Genomic DNA, 21,601 nt, shown 5'->3' on the forward strand with positions numbered 1-21,601 from the left:
GATGACATCCAGTCATCTGTTCATACACTTTTGCATTTCGTTATGGGCAGACCCGAGGATTCTCCCATTAAACTCTAATGGGCACATCTATAGATGGTGGAGAATGTGCAACAATGGTATAAAAATGTCCTTTTGCTGTCAGTAGATGCTGAAAAAAGACTTCACAGATTTCATTGAACCTACTACAAACAGAAAATAGTCTCACTGAGATTCGGACCACAATTTATTATGGAGATCTTGCTAGTAAAACCTCTAGGCAAACATCAGGGTAAACAGTTTACCATTCAAGAATATTTTAATCCAGAGAGGGAACAGGCGTGGTTGGCCTCCTAGTTCATCTTTTATTTGAACTCACTCTTTACTGAATAGTATACCCAAAAAAATAATATTGGAATGAGATTTTGAGGCAGTGTCTTAAAATGCACTATGTTTGCTGGGACATCTTGGCCTCCTTTATGGACATGGCACACTTGTAATGTAGAAGCTCTCGCACTAAAAAGCTCTGCAGAGTAGTTAACAACATATAATGAAAACTTTCCTATTAGATGGGTGTCTACATGGGTTGCTACCTGGGAATTCAGATTGCATAAATGATAGGACAAATTGCAGCTCAAAACTACTTCTGTTTCTTGAAGGAACTACAGAAGCCTCTGAAAACATGACATATGGGGAGTCTCATCATACAAAAAGAAGTTGGAGTGAAAAGATTGCTTATAGCGTTATATATGGCAAAGTCAACATGTTTGAAAAGCTGCCCTCACCCACACGACTGTGGCATGCTTCATCGTTGGGCTGCTAAATACACCCTGCGCAGACCAACGCATGAGGTGGAGCAATAGATGCAGGAAACAATACAAACACAAAGGAGAGTAGGGATCAAGTGAAGAGTAGGTGCAGAAAGTGATGTTAAAACTATCTCAGGGATATCAAATTCCCTATTTTATTTCCGGACTCCCTGGCCAGGATTAAAAAGGTCTAACAACCTAAAGGATAATGGTGAAAATGATAGATTATGAACCATTTTCCCCTCCTCTCTGCAGATAAGTCAACATGTTTCAGCCGGATATTTTGTCTTCCCAGGCTTTCTTCAGGACTGCTAGATCCCTGTGATCCTGCCCTCCATTCCTACCTTAATAAAAGGATTGAGGACTCACGTATTGGTCTTGTATTCACACCTCGAATCTAATCTCCAAGTAAGAACCATACAACAAAGTCAAAGAAATTCGTACAAGAAATCATTCTTATAGGTGTGTGATTTCATAGAAACATGCTACTCTGCCACTCTAAATGTAATCAGTGCGTACAGCTCATTACATACTCATTTAATTGCCGTATTTTGGGACAGTGTCTCCACAAAATGTTTAATCAAGTTAGTAAGTTTAAAATTCATGAAATTACAAATCAATACTCTGAATACACTACCACACCATAACACCCCACAGAACGTATCTTTTTTCACAGAAAAATAAGGTGAAACCAGCGAATCTCACCAAGTTTCACAGCAGTATGTGCTCGAAAAGGTGTCTGAGTGAGGGAGGTCCCCTGAAGTCACACAGTAATTTAAACTAAATTTAAAATAAGTGGATAATGCATGAGACCTTGGAGACCGATGCAAAGAAATATATAAAGTCAACTATGTAAGTCCTTCGTCATCCAACATTAACGCCTTTGTTGTTATCTCCCGGCATATGGGACATCCATAGCTCTAACCGTGCCTCATCGCCTCATGCAGCATCTAATAGCGCGTGAATGCTGGGAAAACGTGCCAAAGCTTAGATGTTTAATGGAGCCAGCTCATTGCCTCAGTTTTGGCCGAATCCCCCGGTATTACCCACTAATTTCGTCAGTGAGCCTGCCTCTGCATCAATGTGTCTCCGTGCGCCATGCAGGTTCCAAACACATGAATCTCCTTTCATGGCGTCTCTGTTTCACGTCACATGATGGCAGGAGTGGTCACGTGGTGTGGGAACTGCCATGTTAGAGGCTAGAACGCAGGGGTCTGTAACATGAAGGGGAGTGTTACGACCTTCATGTTGGACCGGATCATGACATCCGTATGGGGAGTCTCACCTGGCTTGACTTGGTAATGGCAGTGAAAATGACCATAGTGCAAATGATTCTTTATCTATTCCAGACCATAAGACTGTTGACTTCTTACTCCTTAATCTGGCTGTTAGAAACCACAGTCCATAATTTTGTTAGAAGACCCCCCAATCCCCCCCCAAGCCCCCCCCCGCCCCCCTCAGAATATCATCCAATTTATTTTACCTTTTGATGTGAACAGGAAGGCAGGCTCTCCCTAATTTATTTTCCTACCATCGGGCAAACCAGTTGCAATTATTTTTTGGTTGTATGGAGTGATGCTTTATGGACCCATAGGAGAGCCGTTGTCTCACTCTGGTCAGTGATGTGGTTACCCAGAAAGCATAGAAACTGGGGCCTTAACTAGCCACTGCTGACTAGAGCGATCCTTCACATGTGGGAAAGCCTGTTGGTGGTAGTCAATTTCAGTTTATTTCTTCCCCCTATTCACTGAAATGCTATAACCTGGACCTTACTCCAGGCGTCTTAGGAGGAGGGTTTCAACTATAGCTAGATAAAAATGCCTTCTGCTGGGTTCTGTGTTTGAAATACAGGGCAGAAATACATTTGTATAAGTCAAAAATGAATTTGCTACTTAATGGGGCAGCACTCTTCCATGCATCCAACAGTAAAAGCTAGGGCTCCTTGAGAGCTTTGAGAAAGGGGCTATGGGGGCGTTACCATGACACCCACCTCATCGCTTCAATAGCAACATCCTTCTGGGAGATTGTGGGCCAGAAAAGGTGGAAGAGGGAGTTTGGAAGGTGGTTGGCAGTGGGAAGTTCTGGACAGTCTTTCTAAGTCGTGTCCCTCTTGCAACTTTTGCCTTCAGCAAAAGATCTCTGATCCTGCCCACCTAGCTGTTAACGAGACTATGATCTCAGCCCGGTCCATGGTTAAACATGCAGCTGACATTTTTGAGCTTCTTTCTGATGGTAAACTTGATATTCTATTAATTACTGAGTCATGGTTGAAGGATTCCTGTGCCCCGGTGGTGGAGTATGCTATCCCCAGAGGCTACAAAATCATCCGAGCCGACCGTATAACTGGGAGAGGCGGTGGAACCACGGTGATGTTCAGGGATACCTGGTCCTTTTGTAGTGAGGTGTCCGGCGAATTGTGGGAGGGCGAGGCTTTGCATTTCGCCCTTATTTTATCCCCTCATTTCACGCTGGGAGGTACGCTGGTGTACCGTCCACCTGGCCCACCCAGTGCTTCTTAAAGCTCTGGATGATGTCATCATTCCTCGCGCCCTCCGCTTCTCCAAGTTCTTACTCCTGGGGGATTTTAATATTCACCTGGACACTCATGAAGCCCTGGATTCCAGAATTCTCCTGGATTCAATTAACCTGGTTCAGCTGACCCAGTGGGTCAAGATGACGACGCATTCAAGGGGCCATCTACTGGATCTAGTTTGTTCCAGTTTCGATCTGTCTATAAGTGAAACAGAGTGTGGTACCTAGTCCGACCACCATCTGATCAGGTTCTCCTGGCTCATGGGGAAGCCTCCTGGTACTTCTGCTATTTCTTTTTGCACCCGCCCCCAGAAGATTAATCTTCCCTCGCTCTCCGATGCTTTACTTCAGACCCATCTGACTTAGGGTCCTGATCTCATTGGGGCAGTGCATAGCTTCGACTCCTGGATTAGCCGAGGGGTCAGCTCTACTGCCAAATCAGATGCTAGTGACAAACAGCGTTCCCCACCTTCGAAGCCCTGGTTCTCAAACGCCCTAAAAGATTAGAAACTGGGCTGTAAAAAATTGGAGCGCTGATGGCATCCGGAGTATTGCCTCTCTGCGAAGTCTGCACTTCTTATTGCCCAGAGGGAATACTACTCTGCTATTAGAAAAGCTAAAAGTATTTACTACGCTGGGAGGATCACAAATGGTAATAACAACAGTAAGGAGATTTTCGCTATTGTTAAGAGCTTTCTTTCCCTTGTGCAGAGCAAATGTCGCTTCCTTCCTCTGTCCAATGGTGCGAGGTCTTGTCTTCCTTTTTTATTGACAAAATAGCTAACATTCAGGACAGCTTGGGAGCTGCCCTCTCTGATCAGAAGAGTGCTTCCCTTTCACTCCTGCTGACCCTTAGTCCTCCTACTGATCAGTTCAGACATTTCCTATCGGTGGCTGAGCCCGGTATTTTAGCTATTCTGAAATCACTGAAATCTGGCTCACCCACTGATCCATGTCCGGCCTGATTTCTAGCTGAGGTAGCAGAGGTGGTCAGCTCAGAGGTAGCTAAGATCATTAATCTCTCCCTTCAGATGGCCATTGTTCCTATGTGATGGAAGCAGGCCAAACTCTTACCCCTTCTCAAAAAATCGGGGCTAGATCCCTCTGTTCCATCAAATTATCGTCCCATCTCTCTTCTGCCAGCTTTGGCAAAAGATTGTGAGAAGGTAGTATTCCGTCAGTTGGAGGCCTTTGTGGAAACATCTAATGTTCTGCACCCTGCTCAATCCGGGTTTCGAGCCTCCTATAGTACGGAGACTGCGTTGGTGAAAATGACTGAGGCGATCAGGGAGTGCTTAGATGGAGGCGGCAGGGCGGCACTGATTTTGTTGGACCTCTCTGCCGCCTTCGATACGGTGCCCCATCAACTTCTTTTTGCCCGGCTGTCATCCATTGGCATTACCGGCTCTGCTCTGGAATGGATTGAACCGTTTTTAGACAACCGTACTCAGGAGGTCTGGATGCCCCCCAATTCGACCTCTGTGAGGAAACTCTCCACTGGAGTATCTCAGGGCTCAACGTTAAGCCCTCTGCTTTTCAACATCTATCTGACCCCCCCTGATTTTTTTTTAGCGGAGGAACTGGGTGCAAAAATTATAGCCTATGCAGATGGTACCCAGCTGCTATTTACTTGGAGGGGCTTGGATCTGGATACTAAGATCTCTCAGACCTGCCCTTCATCTGTTTTCCGCTGGCTTGCACATGCCCAACTTAAGTGCAATGAGGAAAAATCGAAGGTACTCCTATATGGTCAGTTCCCCCCCGCTTTCAGAGAATCATTGTGGCCTCCCAATGTTCCTTGTCCCAGCTCCGTGGGGGATCCGGCGAAAAACCTGGGGGTATGGTTTGGGGAAAATCTACGGTTTGAAGAGCATATTAAAAAACGTACAAGAGTTTGCTTCGGTACCTTCAAAGCCCTACGAAGGTTCTTTCCCCTGCTCCCGAGGGAGGCTAAAGAAATGGTAGTGCATGCCCTCATCCTTTCCCGCCTCGATTATGCCAATGCTTTGTTCATTGGCATTCCGGACTATCTGGTTAAGAAACATAAGATCATACAGAACGCCGTGGCTAGACTCCTGTTCCACATCTCGCAGAGATCTAGTGCCCGGCAACATTTGTGTGATCTGCATTGGCTACCAGTGGCACAGCGGTTGCAAGTTAAGGCCCTTATTCTATCTCACAGGGCCATTCATGGTCAAGGGCCAGCGTATCTTAGGAGATGTTTTGTCCTGTATACGCTGAACCGACCTCTACTATCAGCCACTCGGTGCCTGCTGGTCATCCCACGGTTTCGTAGGGCGCGGTTAGGTGGCCAGTCCATCTCTGTGAAAGCAGCCGCTGCCTGGAACACCCTTCCCATGGAGTTACAGCATACACAGGACTTCGGTCGTTTTAAAAAAACTCTAAAAACTTATCTCTTCAAAATGGTTCTGTAATTTTCTACCCGCTCTCCCACAGTCTGCGCACGCACCAGGACACTCTAAAGTATTTGAGCGCGATACAAATCCCTATATAACATATAATTCAGTGAGCAGGAATGGGATATGGTGTCTAAGAGATCTGGTAAATAGGAATGTAACAGGAAGGCGAAACTATCTCTAAAATTATCATGTGTTGGTACTTCAAGCCTGAGAACCTCTCTGCATTGGTGGAGATGTTGTGGAGCAATGAGAACTTCTGTTAACAAATTGCTCCACAGCTCTTTCAGGAAAGCAACAAAAGCCTGGCCTCTCCTAAAGGAGACTTCACACTCTGAATACCGGAGTCTGTAGTCCCACTCCTCATCCCCACTATCTACCAAATGGCAGAGCTAAGGAATCAGCAGCCCCTCGCAGCTAAAGGATGTAATCTGATTGAAAAAGAGAGCCCAGCCACCTGTTTCACAACTTAAGTCTAGGTTACCTCACTCCAGTTTGAATTGTCTGGGAAAACAACTTCACCTTTATCTTGTGCACATGGTCTTAAATACTGTGATCCATTCACACACAATGACTACACGTATGTGAACTTGAATAACCTGCACTGGAGTGTTAACACTAGGACCTGCATTGGCACATAGAGGTGACACATTACTCAAGGGGACATTATGTCTCCACTCATGTGACCCAGATAAAAAGGTCTGGCCACAATGTCTGATTCACAAAGCTTTGTATGCTGCCACTGCCCCTCTCCATGCTAAACCCATGGCAGGGACAGTAGTCCACTGTTCAACAAAATGGGGGCCTTCCTATGTGTGCCCCTCCAGTCCCTGGAACTCACTAATGTCAAAGGACAGCTATAACCTTCATGCATATACTAGATTAGTGTGAGGCTGAAGCCAAAATCAAAAACCAGGTTACCAAATACTACTAGTTCAGCACTCTAGGTAGAGGAACTCGGCTGTGTACCATGCAGAGGAAATTTCCATCCTAAGAAACAGTGAAGCCTTTCTCTGTCATATTTTATTCTCTCTAGGGTGTACCACTGTAGTAAGGTGTTAATAAATGTATTTTAGGAAACATCCACAAATTACATTGCTTTATGAGAATTTTATGCTTCTCTTTTTTTTACTCTAGATACTATGGAATCTATCCTTATTACACAATTTGAAGAGTTTGTGCCACCTAATGGCAATCATCAGAGAGAATGTTTGGAAGACTCTGGTTCAGGTTAGTAAAAAATCATCTTTTGGTACCATAGCATATACATTTTGACAATTGGGAGACCATGTAGGAAGAGAGATGGCCCATTTTGGTACTATTAGATGGACAATGACAAAATCAGCATCTTACCTCTAAATCATCTATCGAAAGGAACACACATCCAAGTGGCTGCAAAGCTTTAGTTTGCTAGAAATGCTCGACCTTGTAAGGAAAATGTTACTTCTCCTGTAAGCATCTGTTCGTTGCATGTGGCGCTGTAGATTCACATGCTCTGCATACTCCTGCCGAATAGTGTTGGACTCTGACGTGCACAACTTGTTTTTCTTCAAATAATTCTTTCGAATCACTAGAAATAGTGACTCCTCCTATGACTGGTAATGCTCATGGTCATTGGCTCCATTGTTAGATTGTTTTCTTCCTCAGTGGGAGAAGTTTGAGTTGGAACATAAAGTGACGGAGAATGACCATGCAAGGAAAGTAGAAAAGTAAAGAAAAGCATCTGTAACAACTAAAGGCTTCGAGGTAGAAAGATGGGCACCTGTGAATCTGCAGCACTACATGCCATGAACAGATGATTACAGGGTAAGTAAAATTTTCCGTTTGTGGTGTGTGTAGCTGTAGATACACATGCTCTGGATTGACCATAAAGCTGTTTTCCCCTGTGCGGGAACTAGCCAGAGGATGTTGCAGAGGATTGAAAAAGCGCACGAGGTACAACTTCACCCACTTGACCTTATTGATGTGCTAGGACATCCACACAGTGTTTGGTGAATGTGTGTGGTGTGTACCGGGTAGCTTCCTTACAGATGTTGGCTATTGGGAAGTTAACCAGAAAGGCCATGGAGACTACTCTCTTGCATGTAGAATGTGGCCCAGGTGACGAAGGGAACTACCTTTTGGCCTTGGTGTTACAGGCTTGAATGCACTTTGACTAGCCAGTGAGCTACCCCTGCTTTCAAAATGGCACTGCCTTTTTGCAGTTTAGTGTAGGCAACAAATAAATCCTGAGTTTTACAAAATTATTTTGTCTTATCAGTGTAGGACATGAGGGCCGCGTTTATGTCTAGTGTGTTAAGTGCTCTCTCTGCTACTGAGTACGGGTGTGGGATGAACACCAGGCAATCAATTGTCTGACTGAGGTGGAAAGGAGAGAACACCTTGGTCAGGAACTGAGGGCTATCCTGTCTGTATGAATCTTACAAATGGGTTCTTCCAGCATGAGAGCTTGGATCGCATTCACATGCCTGGGGAAAGTGATCGCAACTTAAAACACTACTTTCCAAGCCAAAAATTGGAGAGGGCAAGCATGAGGGGGCTTAAAGTGGGGGGGGGGTCCCATGAGCCTAGTGAGGATTACATCAAGGATCCAGGATGGGGGGGGTGGGTATATCCCTCTTAGGTCCTTCCATAAAGTCTTTAATGAACTACCTGGGGTTGGGTGTCGGACTGTGCCCTGGAGTTGAGTGAGAAGATCTTGCTGCTTTGCTAAATTGACTGACCTTTGCTGCCCTGACTCCAGCCTGCCACACTAGCCCACAGGGGGCTGCTATTGCTGCTACCGCCGTGGCCGCCAGCTACACGCGGGGAGAGGCGCCCGGGACTCAGTTTCCCAGAGTCCCCGGGGCGCATAACAACCGCGTCATTGTTTTGCGCCAGGAGGCGCTACTTAAACCCTGCAGGGCTCCCGCAGCGCGGGACGCGCGCAGGCGTGCCTGGGTGCTTCCCGGGCTAAGCCCGGGCAAAGGACGGGCCCGTCCGTGCCCGTCGTAGCCAGGAGGAGACTGGGCCACGTCCCTTTCATTTTCATCACCGACAGGAGTGGACTTGCGGGCGGACTTGGTTAGTGACGTTTCCTTCTTGCGGTTGCATACATTTTGAAACAGGACTATTATCCTTGTTTTTAAAAAAAGCTAAGTGATTTACTTGTAACAGGTGTTAGATAAGGCGTGGTCATGACTACAAAACGCAACCTGGCAGGCCAGAGAGCGGGGGGGGGGGGGGGGGGGTTGCAGGCACATTGGATGCTTTTTTAATTAGGGCAGAATCAGTCTTCCAGCATGAGATACTCCTTACTGAAAAAAGACTTTCTTTAGGTCTTTACGCAGAGCAAAAAAAGATCCTCCTTGTGGGCTATAAGAATGGCTAAATCACCAACTGGAGCTATTCAACCACCCAGTATTTTAAACACTGAGCCCATTAAAAGTCTCATTGTACATCCTCAAGGCTCTGTGGTGGAGATGACGCATAGTCTGACCCTGGGGCAGGGGGGTGAGCCCGATGTCAGTGTTGTGGAGGATATCGGCTCCCCAAGACTATCCACACATGGGGATATGCCCGGTCTCATTGCGGAGCCCAGTAATCCCATGGTTCAAGCCCCACCTTGTGCTTATGCCCAATCCACTCGCTCTACTGAGCCTGTGGTAGTCCAAGAACATCGAGTTACAAGGCCCAAGAGACCAGCAAGGGATAGCACTGGCATGGAGGGTGGGCCAGGGGAACCACTGGCGAAACGAACAAGGGGCGGCTTAGCTACAAGAGATAGAAATAAGGACAAAGGGAAAACTAAGCATCACAAAGGAAAGTCGCCCCAATCTTTTGAGCCCGGTGCGTCTCCATCTGCCTACCACATGGTGATTGATCTAGGGGATAAAGGGGAAAATCAGGCTTATTGGGAACCTATGGAAACATTCATTTTAACCATACTAGCTCCATTCTGGACGAGGTTAGGGCCATAGAAGAAAAAGTCGCTCGTATGATAAACAATTCTGAGGTAAGGAGCAGCATAGACACACTGAGCACAGTAGTGGAGGAACGCATATTAAGAGCAGGCTTGGGAAATTGTGCGTCAGGAGCTACACAAAACAAAGGTTTGCCCGGGTTGGTTGCAGATAACGTGAGCGGAACACCGCACATTTTAAACCTCCCAACACAGGATGTAAGTTTAAACTCTAGTGGGCAGCCCTCAAGACCTAATATAAATCCTCAGGGTGGGGAACGGCAAACTTTCCCGCCTTGCCTAGGTCCCCATTATACGCAAATCCCAAGGGAACTGTTGGGAGCACCAACCGCCCCATCAGTTGGGTCGGGGGGCCAAAATATAATAAATGAGGCAATAAATAATGTGGTATTCAAACCTTCGCAAGATGTCATTGATCTCCCACCTGCGGCATGTCCCCTTGTTGTAGTCCTGTCTGGCGTCCCCCCGTTGAGATCGGGTCAACCCGAATCTTGGGCGCAGTTAAGAAACAAAACTGTGGATTGGTTGGCCAAACATAAAGGCTTCAGGCATTCTATGATCAATAACATCTTGATGGTCTGCAGAGTTGCATGGGTAGGCAAATCGCAAAAAAGGATAGGGGAGGATTGTGTTATTATTAATTTTAAAAGTCCTGCTGTGACCCAAACGATCCTCAAAGCCCAATATCATCACTTCTCCCCTAATACCTCTATTGAGGTGCTCCCACTAGGATATTTCTATAGGCCAACGTTGAGTCATCCAGGGGAGCTTATCCCCCATTAGCTGTCTCCAACAGATTTAATGCCCTGTCCAATTTAGACGATCAGGGATGACGGAGAAACTATGTTCTCACGGAGGATCTGTCAGTTAAGGGGATTTTAGGTGAAAAGGAGAGCCCATCTTTAATGCCTAGTTCCAGCTTGGCAGGATTATACCAGATTGTTGAGCCTAATCAAATGACGCTGGCTGATATTGAACCTATCACAACGGGACAGACTACATATTTGCCGGAGTTGAAAACACTCTCATGGAATATTGCCGGCATTCGGTCTAAAAGGTGGGACATGAACTGGGAGTCTCTCCTCTCAATGTATCACATTATTGCCTTGCAGGAAACTTGGGATTGTGATAACACTTACTTCTTGGATGGGTACTGTTCTTTTAGTAAATATGCTCCACACCACTGGAGTCAAGCTATCCAGGCTGAAGAAGGCTGATAGCCAGAAACCGGTCCTTGGATGCTTGATTCCGGTCTAGGAAAGACATGGCTTGGTAGTTCGGGCTGGACTGTTCACATGAGGCACAGAGTCAAGGCTGATTTGCATATAGCCATTGTCTGACCTAGGGTGGTGTGGAGTGCAAAAAAACGATGGATTTAGGCCCAGATCTTTGTACTGGGGTGAATGTAAGACATTGTTCTGCATTCTGTCCATCAACTGTGTTTTTTGCAATTTTCACCCCGAGTGTGCTGGGTATACTCAGACGTGAGTCCCAGGCTCTCCACACCACTGGAGTCAAGCTATCCAGGCTGAAGAAGGCTAATAGCCAGAAACCGGTCCTTGGATGCTTGATTCCGGTCTAGGAAAGACATGGCTTGGTAGTTCGGGCTGGACTGTTCCCATGAGGCACAGGGTCAAGGCTGATTTGCATATAGCCATTGTCTGACCTAGGGTGGTGTGGAGTGCAAAAAAACGATGGATTTAGGCCCAGATCTTTGTACTGGGGTGAATGTAAGACATTGTTCTGCATTCTGTCCATCAACTGTGTTTTTTGCAAGTTCCATCAACAATGGGCAGATCGAGGGGGAACTCCTAATATTGATCAGCCTTAAATTACTGTATAAACCAAAGCTGATAGAAACAACTTCACCAAACATTATGGCAGTTAAACTAACGGGTGAAAACGTACCAGCCCTTGTGGTGGTACATTTTTATAATTCTTTTACAAGGTTAGACGATCTCGAGCATTTAAATGCTCTGGGTACCTTTTTAGATGACTATGAGGCCAATAATGATGCGTCCGACCATCTACTGATCCTTGGTGATTTTAATATTCATGCCTGTTCCTCCAATTGTATGTCGGGTTTAGAGGAGGAGCACGGCCCGCAGGGGCTAACTCATTTTGAGCATACAAAGTCTGGGGTTTTTCTAGAAAGTTTTTCAGGTGCTTACAATTTGTTCTGCCCTGTACAGTCGGAAACTCTACCTCCTATTCCCACATACAACAGGCAGGGGCATTATTGTATTATTGATTTTATTTTTGTTTCAGTCCTTTTGATGGATCTATTTGGTTCCTTTCGTGTAACGCAGACTTGCTTGAGTGACCATAACCCCTAACCCTGGTAATTAATGTCCAGGCTTTTGTTATTATTAAACCTTTGTCACTCAATATCTAATTCTAATACTACCACTAAAGCTCAAGAACCGAGGTTAAGATGGGAGGCAATTACTCCGGAAGGCTTCCTTGATAACTTGTATAAAAGTAATTTAGATGACTTTACTGTTTGTTCAAGTAAGGCTCTGATCCATCACAAATCTTGAGCGCTTTTGACCGCATTACGAAACAGGTGGCGGCCAACCTGACGCTCCATTGTCATTCTAAACCTAAGAAATATAAAAATTGGTTTGACCAAGCGTGTGCCCGTGCACACGCAGCACTCTTGGAGGAGCTGAAAGAGTCCCCAAGGGATCCAACTAGGGTCAAGCAGGTTAGGCGGGCATATAAAATCGCTGTCAAAAGACGAAAGACAGAGCTAAGAGAAAGGGCTTGGGATGAACTTAGTCAAGTGAGCACCCTGTCTAGCAGCGCCAGCTTCTGGAAAGTGGTCAATAGCCCTATGTTTGATATGACAAATAATTCTGCCAAAGACTGTCTCATCTCTGCAGAAAGATGGGTTGAGCACTTTAGTAGTATGTATACCGACCGGAGCTTAGAGCCAATCAGCCAGCAGGGGTTCGACACTCACACCCTGAACATAGTGTTTTCAGAGGAGGAAGTAACTGAGGCAATTATGTCTACTCTAAGGGGAAAAGCACCAGGCCCAGATGGTGTACCGTCTGATCTTTACAGGGCTGATCCCGTTGTATGGGCCAAGATTTTAACCTTTGTTTTTAACTCAGCGACATAGGAAGAAGTGGGGGGGGGGGCGGAGGAGGAGCATAGGCAAAAATCCTTGACCAATTAATCCATGCACATGGAGTGTGAGTGGAGCAACCTGGAGGCGAAGCATGGGCATTTGGCGTTTTTGATGGTTGCGAACAGGTCTGTCGGTTAACCCCCAATGTTGGAAGTATGGGAGCAGGGCATGGGGGTGGAGTTACCACATGTTGACTTGTTGCCACATCCTGCTGAGCAGATCTGCAAGTTGTTGTCCGCATCTGGAAGGTATGCCGCTAGCACATGTACTCTGTTGTGGATCGCCACTGCCAAAGGCTCTGCGCTGATGTCTAGAGCTGGGGAGAGTGTGTGCTCCCTTGTTTCCGAAGGTAAAATGTGGCAGTCAGATTGTCTGTTTTGACCAGGCCTGTTTTGTGATGTACATGGCAGAAGAAAGATTTCAGAGCCAGTTGGACTGCCAATAATTACAGATAGTTGATGTTGATGTTGATGTTGATGGGGTGTCCACGGGCCCTGAACAGTCCTGCCCTGTAAATGTGCTCCCCAAACCATGAGAGAGGCGTTCATGGTTGTGGCCAACTGCGAGACCTGATCTAGAAGGTGACTGCCCTGCAACAATTTGTGGATGTTCCACCACTACAGATGGGTGGTGGCCCAGACCAATACTAGATCCTCCTAGTGACTGTCCACTTGTGACCATTGTGCTGGGCACTCTTGCAGCAGACTTTTGTAGTCGAGCGTGGGGCATGATGGTGATGCCGGAGGCCATCATGCTCAGGAGACGCACTACCGTTCTGACTGTTAGCTGGCAGTGTGGCTGAAAAAGAGGCAGCAGAAGTTGGAAGTCTTGGTTCCATGCGGGGCTGGGATAAAGTTTCCCAGTGACTGTGTTTAGCATTCCCTCTAGGAAGGGTTGTATCTGAAGGGGTTGGTGGTAGGACTTGCCCCTTTTGATGGTGAAACAGAAATCATGGAAATTGAAGGTGATCTGGGTGTTGGTCAAGCACTGCTGTCTGCCGGCACTCCGTCAACCAGTCATCAAGGTACAGAAAAACGTTAATGCTGCTCCTCCAGAGATGAGCGACTACCACTGCAAGGCGTTTACCAAAGACTCTGGAGCCGTGCTGCCCCCGAAGAGAAGAACTTTGAATTGAAAGTGCTTTCCACTTACCACCAACCTGAGGCACTGGCAGTATGCATGCTGGATCATGATGTGGAAATAAAAGTCCTTCAAGTCAAGTGCAGTCATGAAGTCGCCTTGCTACACCAATGGAATCACGTCCTGGAGCGTGACCATGTGGAATGCTCCGACAAGGAGTACTTGCTGAGTTGCAAGAGGTAGAACATGGGCCCAAGGGACCCATCTTTCATGTGGATGAGAAAGTACAGGTTTTACATCCCTATGCATATTAGTATAGTGGCACAGGCTCTATGGCCTCCGCGAGTAAGAGCGCGTCTTCTACCTCTTGTCCGAGGTGCTGGTGTTCTGTGGAGAGGGAGTGTGGTGGTGTGGATGTTTGGTTTTGGAACAGTGAGTTCAACTCAGTACCCTGTTCTACAATGGGCAGAAACCATTGGGCTGAGGTGATGTTTTGCCATTGTGCGAGGAACCCCTGCAGGCGTCACCCGACAGGTGTTGTGTGATCGAGGGAAGGGAGAGGGAGTCACTGCTTAGCAGGGGCCAGCTCCCTTTGCTGCACTGCCTCATTTCCTGCCCTTGGAGTTATTCCCCCTATAGGCACCCCTGGAAAAATATTGGGAGGGTTAAATGTAGCAATGGGGACTGAAGCCAGAGACACAGAGCCAGGTGTCACGGTGAATAAGAATGCTGGAGTCTTGTATACATCCCTCTAATCTGTAGGATCTGCACGTTTGTGGACAACATAAACTTTGGGTGATGTGCTTAGACTGATTCCATGCACCCACATATTAATATGTTGTCGTCCTGGAGGCCAGCTAGCTCAAAGTGCCACCATAAGCCCCCTCTAACTCAAACACGGAGCTAATGGTTTCTGGCAACCACTGAACATGAAGGCCCGGACCACTCGGTGATCGCGGTAACAGATCTGGAACTTTTTCGCTCAGTCACTTGTGTACTCTTGTTCTCAGAGAAGTAAACCGAGAATGCATAATGCAACGTTTCAGTATATTTATTGAACCAAGGTTATTCTTGTATAAAATACATGTGCTACGATATTCAGGAGACAGAAGCAGACAAAAGTGATTAGGAGCACCAAAAGAGTAAATAGCTTAAGCAAATACACGGATCACCAAGTTGGTTGAGTTTACACATGTGTGTAAAGGTTTGCAACCTACCATGTCTGCTTCTATGAAACGTAATTTGTTTGTGTGTTCCTGTGCCCAATTGTACTTGAAAAGTCTAGTCTTAATAAGTCATAGTATGGTTTTACCCTTTTTGCGTAATCCAAAATGTATGTTCTGACAGAATTACAACATCCTAAAATGGATTGTAGTCTTTTCAGAGTCTGAGGTTGGAGCAACGCAAATTTTTCAAAAAGAAAAAATGGGTTGCCAGTCTTTTGCCTTTACTAAACAATTCGTATTACAAAAAAAGGACATTGAGCGGGGCAATTTTTGATTTTTAAAAAAAATAAATTTGTAGCCCAGGTGAGCATTATGCGGTTTACTCTGTCCAAGTGTTCCATTAATTCATCATCCGTTAGATTGATATCCACATGGGACAATGTCTCCTCATCAACATTTTGAAGTAACTCTGATTGAAAACAGCCCAGAGCTATTCTTATATCCTTGAGGCAAACAACAAAATTGCCACTGTGAGCCTAGCACTGAAAATGCTGTCAAATATCTACTTCTAGGCGATATATTTTGGCAGAAGAAACCATTTGAGATATCTATTGTTGTTATGTATTTTTCCATACAATGTTATTCATTAGTGTGGCACTTTGTGCATTTTGTACTACAAATGTGTGAGTAGATGTGTTAATCCAGTATTGGAGCTTTCATAGATTCAAATGCTTGAATCATCCCCGTCGTCGTAGTGGGAGTTTGGCAGTATACATATAAAAGCAGTAGATAGAACTACTATAGGCTACCATGCAATGAAGAGTCACTGCAATAGCCTATCCACTTTCTTTTGTAAATAAGAACCAAACTTAATCAACAGCCAATTAGGCAATGGCACCCTCTAGAACAATCCCAAGGGAGGCTAGGTTCCTCATATTTTCTAAGTTGTCTCTGAGGATGAGGAGACCTCTACCTCACAGACTTCCAAGGAAACACCCAAAAGGAGAGCGAGATCTCTTGAATCTCCTAAAGTTTCCAAGAAGAAGATTTCAAAATGGTCTAGTCAGGAAGAGGAAGGCACCTCACAAAAAGGAAAGCTTCTATTTCCTACTGAGCAAAAAAGCCATAAGAAAGAAAAATATTCTTCTATCCAATCAATTAAAATCTCTGTCTCAAAAAAGCTTGTATCACCAACGGCGTTAACTTCTTGATCACCGTCGACGCAAAAAAAACTTCTAAGCAAGTTTCTCCTTCCTCATTGTCAAAGAAATCTACATCGTCGACGGACTCAGTGATGGTCCTGTCGACGACTCTTCCTGTGACGACGATTGCCACACCACCGAAGACCTCTTTGTCGACGGCAACTCTGACGATGACGACGACTACAACTTTTTCTTCGGCGTCCTCTTCGACGAAGGATGGTTTAGTCGATGACCCTGTTGACGACAATCTCGTTGACAACGACTGCTTCATCCTGTCCTATTATGTCCTCGTCGACGACGCAGAAGCCGCTACTGTTGACAAAGCTGACGACGCTATATCCCACGCCTAGTCGTAAGTGTCCATCTACATTACAGCTTACGTCTGTGTATCCGTTGACACCGTTCTCGTCGACGACACTGTCGACGAGGCAATTTCTGCAGAATCCAGCAATAGTATCACCTTTACCTCCTTCAACATTCTTGGAGGAATCTGATAACAATTGGATGTTTGGGCCTTCTGATAGTTCTTCTCAACTACACGTCAAATATCAGGAGGAAGATGACTACGAATATGAGGGATACTCTCAACAAGAATATCACCCTCCTTATGCAAAAATTCAGTATATGGAACCAGTTACTGAACCTACGGTCCACCTTCCTGTTGCTTTGGTACAAGACCTTCAGGATTTATTACAGGACTATCGTACACGCTTTCCTTGAGCGCCTGGTTCTCAAACTCCACAGACCCCGCCACTTGCAGCTTCTCTACCTCATACCTCTGTACCTTTATCTGTGTCCTCCGCTGCGGGAGATACTTGTGGGCCGCAACATCATCAGGATACTTCTGATGAAGGAGAAATTGAGGACAGTCAACCTCAACCTCAAAAGGAAGGACAAACAGGAAATGAATGGGATGACTATGTCATATGATTGTGACGGCGGCCATCTTGGGCGAGACCCGCGTCACGAGCGGTCAGCGCTCTAGTTGTTTCACGCTGACCGCCGGCTTCAGGCAAGGCTAAAGTTATTTAGCCAGGCACGGCACTGCCGAGCGGTGCTTCCTGGAGTTAGCTTGCTCGCTCCGTTATTTTAAAATTTTGCATTGCTGTGATTTGTTTTTAGAGGGAATTTGGGGGGTTGGTTAGGTGGGTTATCGGAGAGTTTTGCAGTCTGCACTTTGCACTTTGATATAACTTAGTGGCCCACTGTTTCATGTTTCGTGGCCTCATGTAACCTTGCAGATTTTTTAAATTATAATACCCGATACCTCTGGAGTGCACCTCGCCGAGGCGGCTCTCCTGGGGGTTGTTTTCCGGTGACAGCGGCCATCTTGGGCGAGACCCGCGTCACGAGCAGTCAGCGCTCTAGTTGTTTCACGCTGACCACCAGCTTCAGCCACACCTTTTTAAGCTGATGCTGACCCGGAAGCGCAGTGGACGAGCGCAGCGGGCGCGCCTAAGGCAAGCTTGTCTGCGCCCGTCCGTGCTAAGTCAGCGCTCCGGGCGAGCCACTCTGTCCAACACGGCGCAGTCATTCCCGGTAAACGCCTCATCCATTTTACTAGCGAGGGGCTGAAATCCTTCAGACCCCGACCTGTTCTCCCCATAGTGCTTGGTCCATTGGTTCTTCTGCGATTTTGCTTGCGCTGAGTGTGGTTACAGATTCTCTGCCGAACCGCGCATTTCGGCCATACCTGTGTCTACCACTACAGAGGGGACTATCATGGCTTCCTATGTCAACGCTAGGTCAGTGAGGAGGCACCATGTCGATGTGGTGGACCTTATCTCTGATAATGATTTGGAAAAGTTGTTTGTCACAAAAACATAGTTTGATGCCTATTCCAATCCGATTGTTGCTCTGGTCACTCCTGCTGGTTATAAAGTTCATCGGCTCGATCGCCAGTTGGGCAGGGGTGGGGGCCTCGCCATCTGGCTTAGGGACAGATGGACTCTGCTTTGCGAGTCTTCCTTGCTTTTAGGTGATTGTGAGGTTCTTAACTTTAGCATTCAATTCTCTGCTCACTTCACGCTCGGGGGCTCTTTGGTCTATCGACCTCCCGGACCGTCCAAGCACTTTTTGGACTCCTGTAGGTATGCTCTGGCAGAACGTGTTCTGCGTTTCTCCAGGTTCATTTTTCTTGGCGATGTCAATATCCACCTAGACCACGTTGAGGCCTTAGACTCCTCTGCTTTGTGGGACGCCTTCCATCTGGCGAACCTCTCTCAAAGAGTTCTGTTTCCCACCCATCTTGGTGGGCACACCCTAGATATTATAGGGGCCAATTTCCATCTATTGGTGAAGAAACAAAGCCCGGCCGCATGGTCCGACCATTTCCTATCTTTTTCTCTTGGACTCTGTTGAACTCCTCTCGCCCGGTACGTTGCTTTCGCCCGCCTGCCTTTAGGAGACCGGACTTGAGCGCCGCTCTGGGTGCTTCTCGTCCCTCCTTATGTGGGGACCTTGAGGACAATGTTGCCCAGTTTGCAGAGTGGATCACAGGTTCAGTTACAGCACAATCTGCCTTGTGCCAGTCCAAGTTGAGAGAATCCCCTTCTAAGCCCTGGTTTTCTTCCAAGCTGAGGACTCTGAAACAGGAGTGCAAAGCGGCCGAGAGAGCCTGGCGTGCCCGAGGCTACTGTCTTGCTGATAAGAACACTCTCAGAGCAAGACAGAGGCTCTACTATACCGCCATTGGAGAAGCCAAGGGTCACTATTATGCCACGCATATTGAGCGGGTCAAAAACAACTCTAAAGAGATCTTCTCCATTGTTCAAAGTTTTCTGGCCCCTTGTGCGCAGTCGGCGGTCACTCCTGTTTCTGACTCCTGGTGTAATTCCTTGGCGACCTTCTTCAAGGATAAAATAGCTAGCATCCAAGCTTTGCTTTCCATTTTTCCAGGGCTTCATGATACGGGTTCATTTCCATCTATCAGTAGGATAGAGCCTCTCTTTACCTTTTCGGACTTTGGCCTACTGGATTCGGCCAGCTCTCTCAAAATCTTGAAATCTTGAAAGCTCTTAAGTCCGGCTCTCCCAATGATCCCTGTGCTGCTAGACTATTGTCGGACCTGGCTGACACCGTTAATCCAGAGGTGAACTTCTTGATCAATAAGTCACTCTGCACAGCCTACGTGCCTAGAGACTGAAAACATGCCCTGATCCTTCCGCTGCTTAAGAAGCAGGCTTTGGACCCTTCAGTGCCTGAGAACTATTGCCCTATTTCGTTACTGCCTAGTTTGGCGAATGTGTGTGAGAAGGCCGTCACCTTTCAACTTACCAAGTTTATCGAGGAGTTTAAGGGGCTTCATCCGGCCCAGTCGGGCTTCCGTGCTGCTCACAGCATGGAATCGGCCTTTCTGGAGGTTAAAGAAGCAATCCGGGAGTGTCTGGATGCCGGCGGGAGGGCAGCGTTGGTCATGCTGTAGCTCTTGGCGGCATTCGACACGGTTCCCCACGCCGTGCTCCTCAACCGCCTCTCTGCTATCGGCATTGTTGGCAAGGCTTGGCATTGGATCAGCTCCTTCCTTGAGGGCCGGCAGCAGCAAGTTTGGCTCCCCCCGAGTGCCTCTTCGCCTCTGCCGGTGTCAAGGGGGGTGCCACAGGGTTCATCACTTAGCCCCCTCCTTTTTAGCATCTATGTGATTCCGCTCGTGTATTTGGCGGAATCACTGGGGGCTAAGGTGATGGCTTACGCCGATGACACCCAGCTGCTGTTTACCTGGCCCAAGGAAGCGGACTCGGTCGGGTTGGCCCAAAATTGCCTTTCCACTGTCTTTCACTGGCTATCCAATGCTCAGTTGAAATGCAATGAAGGGAAGTCTGAGGTGCTGTTTTTTGGCTCCTTTTCTTCAGATTTCAGAGAGAGGCTCTGGCCTTCGGGTTTTCCTCGGCCCTCCGATAGAACGGGCGCTGTGAAAAATCTTGGCGTTTGGTTCGACCATAATCTGCACTTTGTGACGCATGTGAAGAAGTTGGGCGGTACTTACCTTGGCATACTGAAGAGCTTGAGCAAGTTTCTTCCCCTCCTGCCAAGTGCCTCCAGAGAAACCGTGGTCCGTGCGATGATTCTTTCCCGTCTGGACTACGCCAATGCTCCCCTGGTGAGCTGCTCGGGGTCCCTGGTCAAAAAATTGCAGGTCGTGCAGAACTTGGCGGTCAGACTCCTCATGGGGCTTTCTCCTAGAGATAGTGTTCGGACACACCTGCGTGCCCTGCATTGGCTGCCAGTTGAGTCTCGCCTGAAATTTAAAATGCTGACCATTGCTCACCGGGCCCTGTATGACACCGGCCCTTTATACCTACAAAGGAGATTTGCCTTTTATGTGCCAGGTAGAGTGCTTCGATCTTCTGCCCAATGGCTGATGCAGATTCCGAAGTTCAAGCGCCAGCGGCTTGGTGGTAACTCCTTTGTGCGCAGGGCCGGTTTGGCCTGGAATCTGTTGCCTTTTGCCCTGAGGACCACCCAAGACCCAGTGCTTTTTAAAAAGAAACTCAAGACCTTGCTGTTTTAATTTGATTCACTGTCATTCTTTCTTTCAGGAGCTAGCGCCGGGACACTTTGAGTAGCTGCACGCTTTATAAGCTCAATATAACATAACATAACAGAACATATCAACACCGGCGTCTCCCTCTCCGCAAACGGTAGAGTCTCCACCAGAGAATATCGGTGGCTTTCATGCCTTAATAGAAAGTGCAGCAAAACACACAAGATGATGGACGGAATGTTGCACAATGGCAAAACCCTTTTGTATCGCTTTGTTCGCCCTAAGTTGGCATGGTATTCTCAGATGCGAGTCCCTTGCTCACTTTGCCACTGGATTCAAGATAGCCTGGCTGATGAAGGTTATGAACCCAAAACCAGACCCAGGATGCTTGTTTCCGGTCCAGGGAAGACATGGCTTGGCAGTTCGGGCTAGACTGTTCCCATGAGGCACAGGGTCAGACTGATTTGCATATGGCCATGTCTGAACTGGGGTGGCTTAGTGAGCTAAAGAATGGTGATGGATTAAACCCAGATCAGTTGACGGGGATGAGTCTTTAATTTGCTCAAACGCTCCGTCCATCATCCACTTTTTTATCGCTTTGTTTGCCCTACGTTGGCAGGGTATGCTCAGAGGTGAGTCCCTTGCTCACTTTCCCACTGGATTCAAGATAGCCTGGCTGATGAGGGTTATGAACCCGAAACCGGTCCCAGGATGCTTGTTTCCGGTCCAGGGAAGACATGGCTTGGCAGTTCGGGCTGGACTGTTCCCATGAGGCACAGGGTCAGACTGATTTGCATATGGCCATGTCTGAACTGGGGTGGCGGAGTGAGCTAAAGAAT

General features: G+C 47.1%; 1 protein-coding gene across 1 annotated transcript in view; it reads left to right on the forward strand.

Moving 5' to 3' along the window:
- The window catches only part of LOC147691934 (uncharacterized), a 407,861-nt gene that overhangs the window by 347,936 nt on the left and 38,324 nt on the right, over nt 1–21,601 (forward strand). The window contains exon 19 of the mRNA XM_086939486.1: nt 6,872–6,964. Coding sequence (XP_086795612.1) covers nt 6,872–6,964 — 93 coding nt within the window. The remainder of the gene's footprint in view (nt 1–6,871; nt 6,965–21,601) is intronic.

Source organism: Lissotriton vulgaris, chromosome 9, assembly GCF_964263255.1.
Source record: "Lissotriton vulgaris chromosome 9, aLisVul1.2, whole genome shotgun sequence".
NCBI classification, from domain to species: Eukaryota; Metazoa; Chordata; class Amphibia; order Caudata; family Salamandridae; genus Lissotriton; species Lissotriton vulgaris.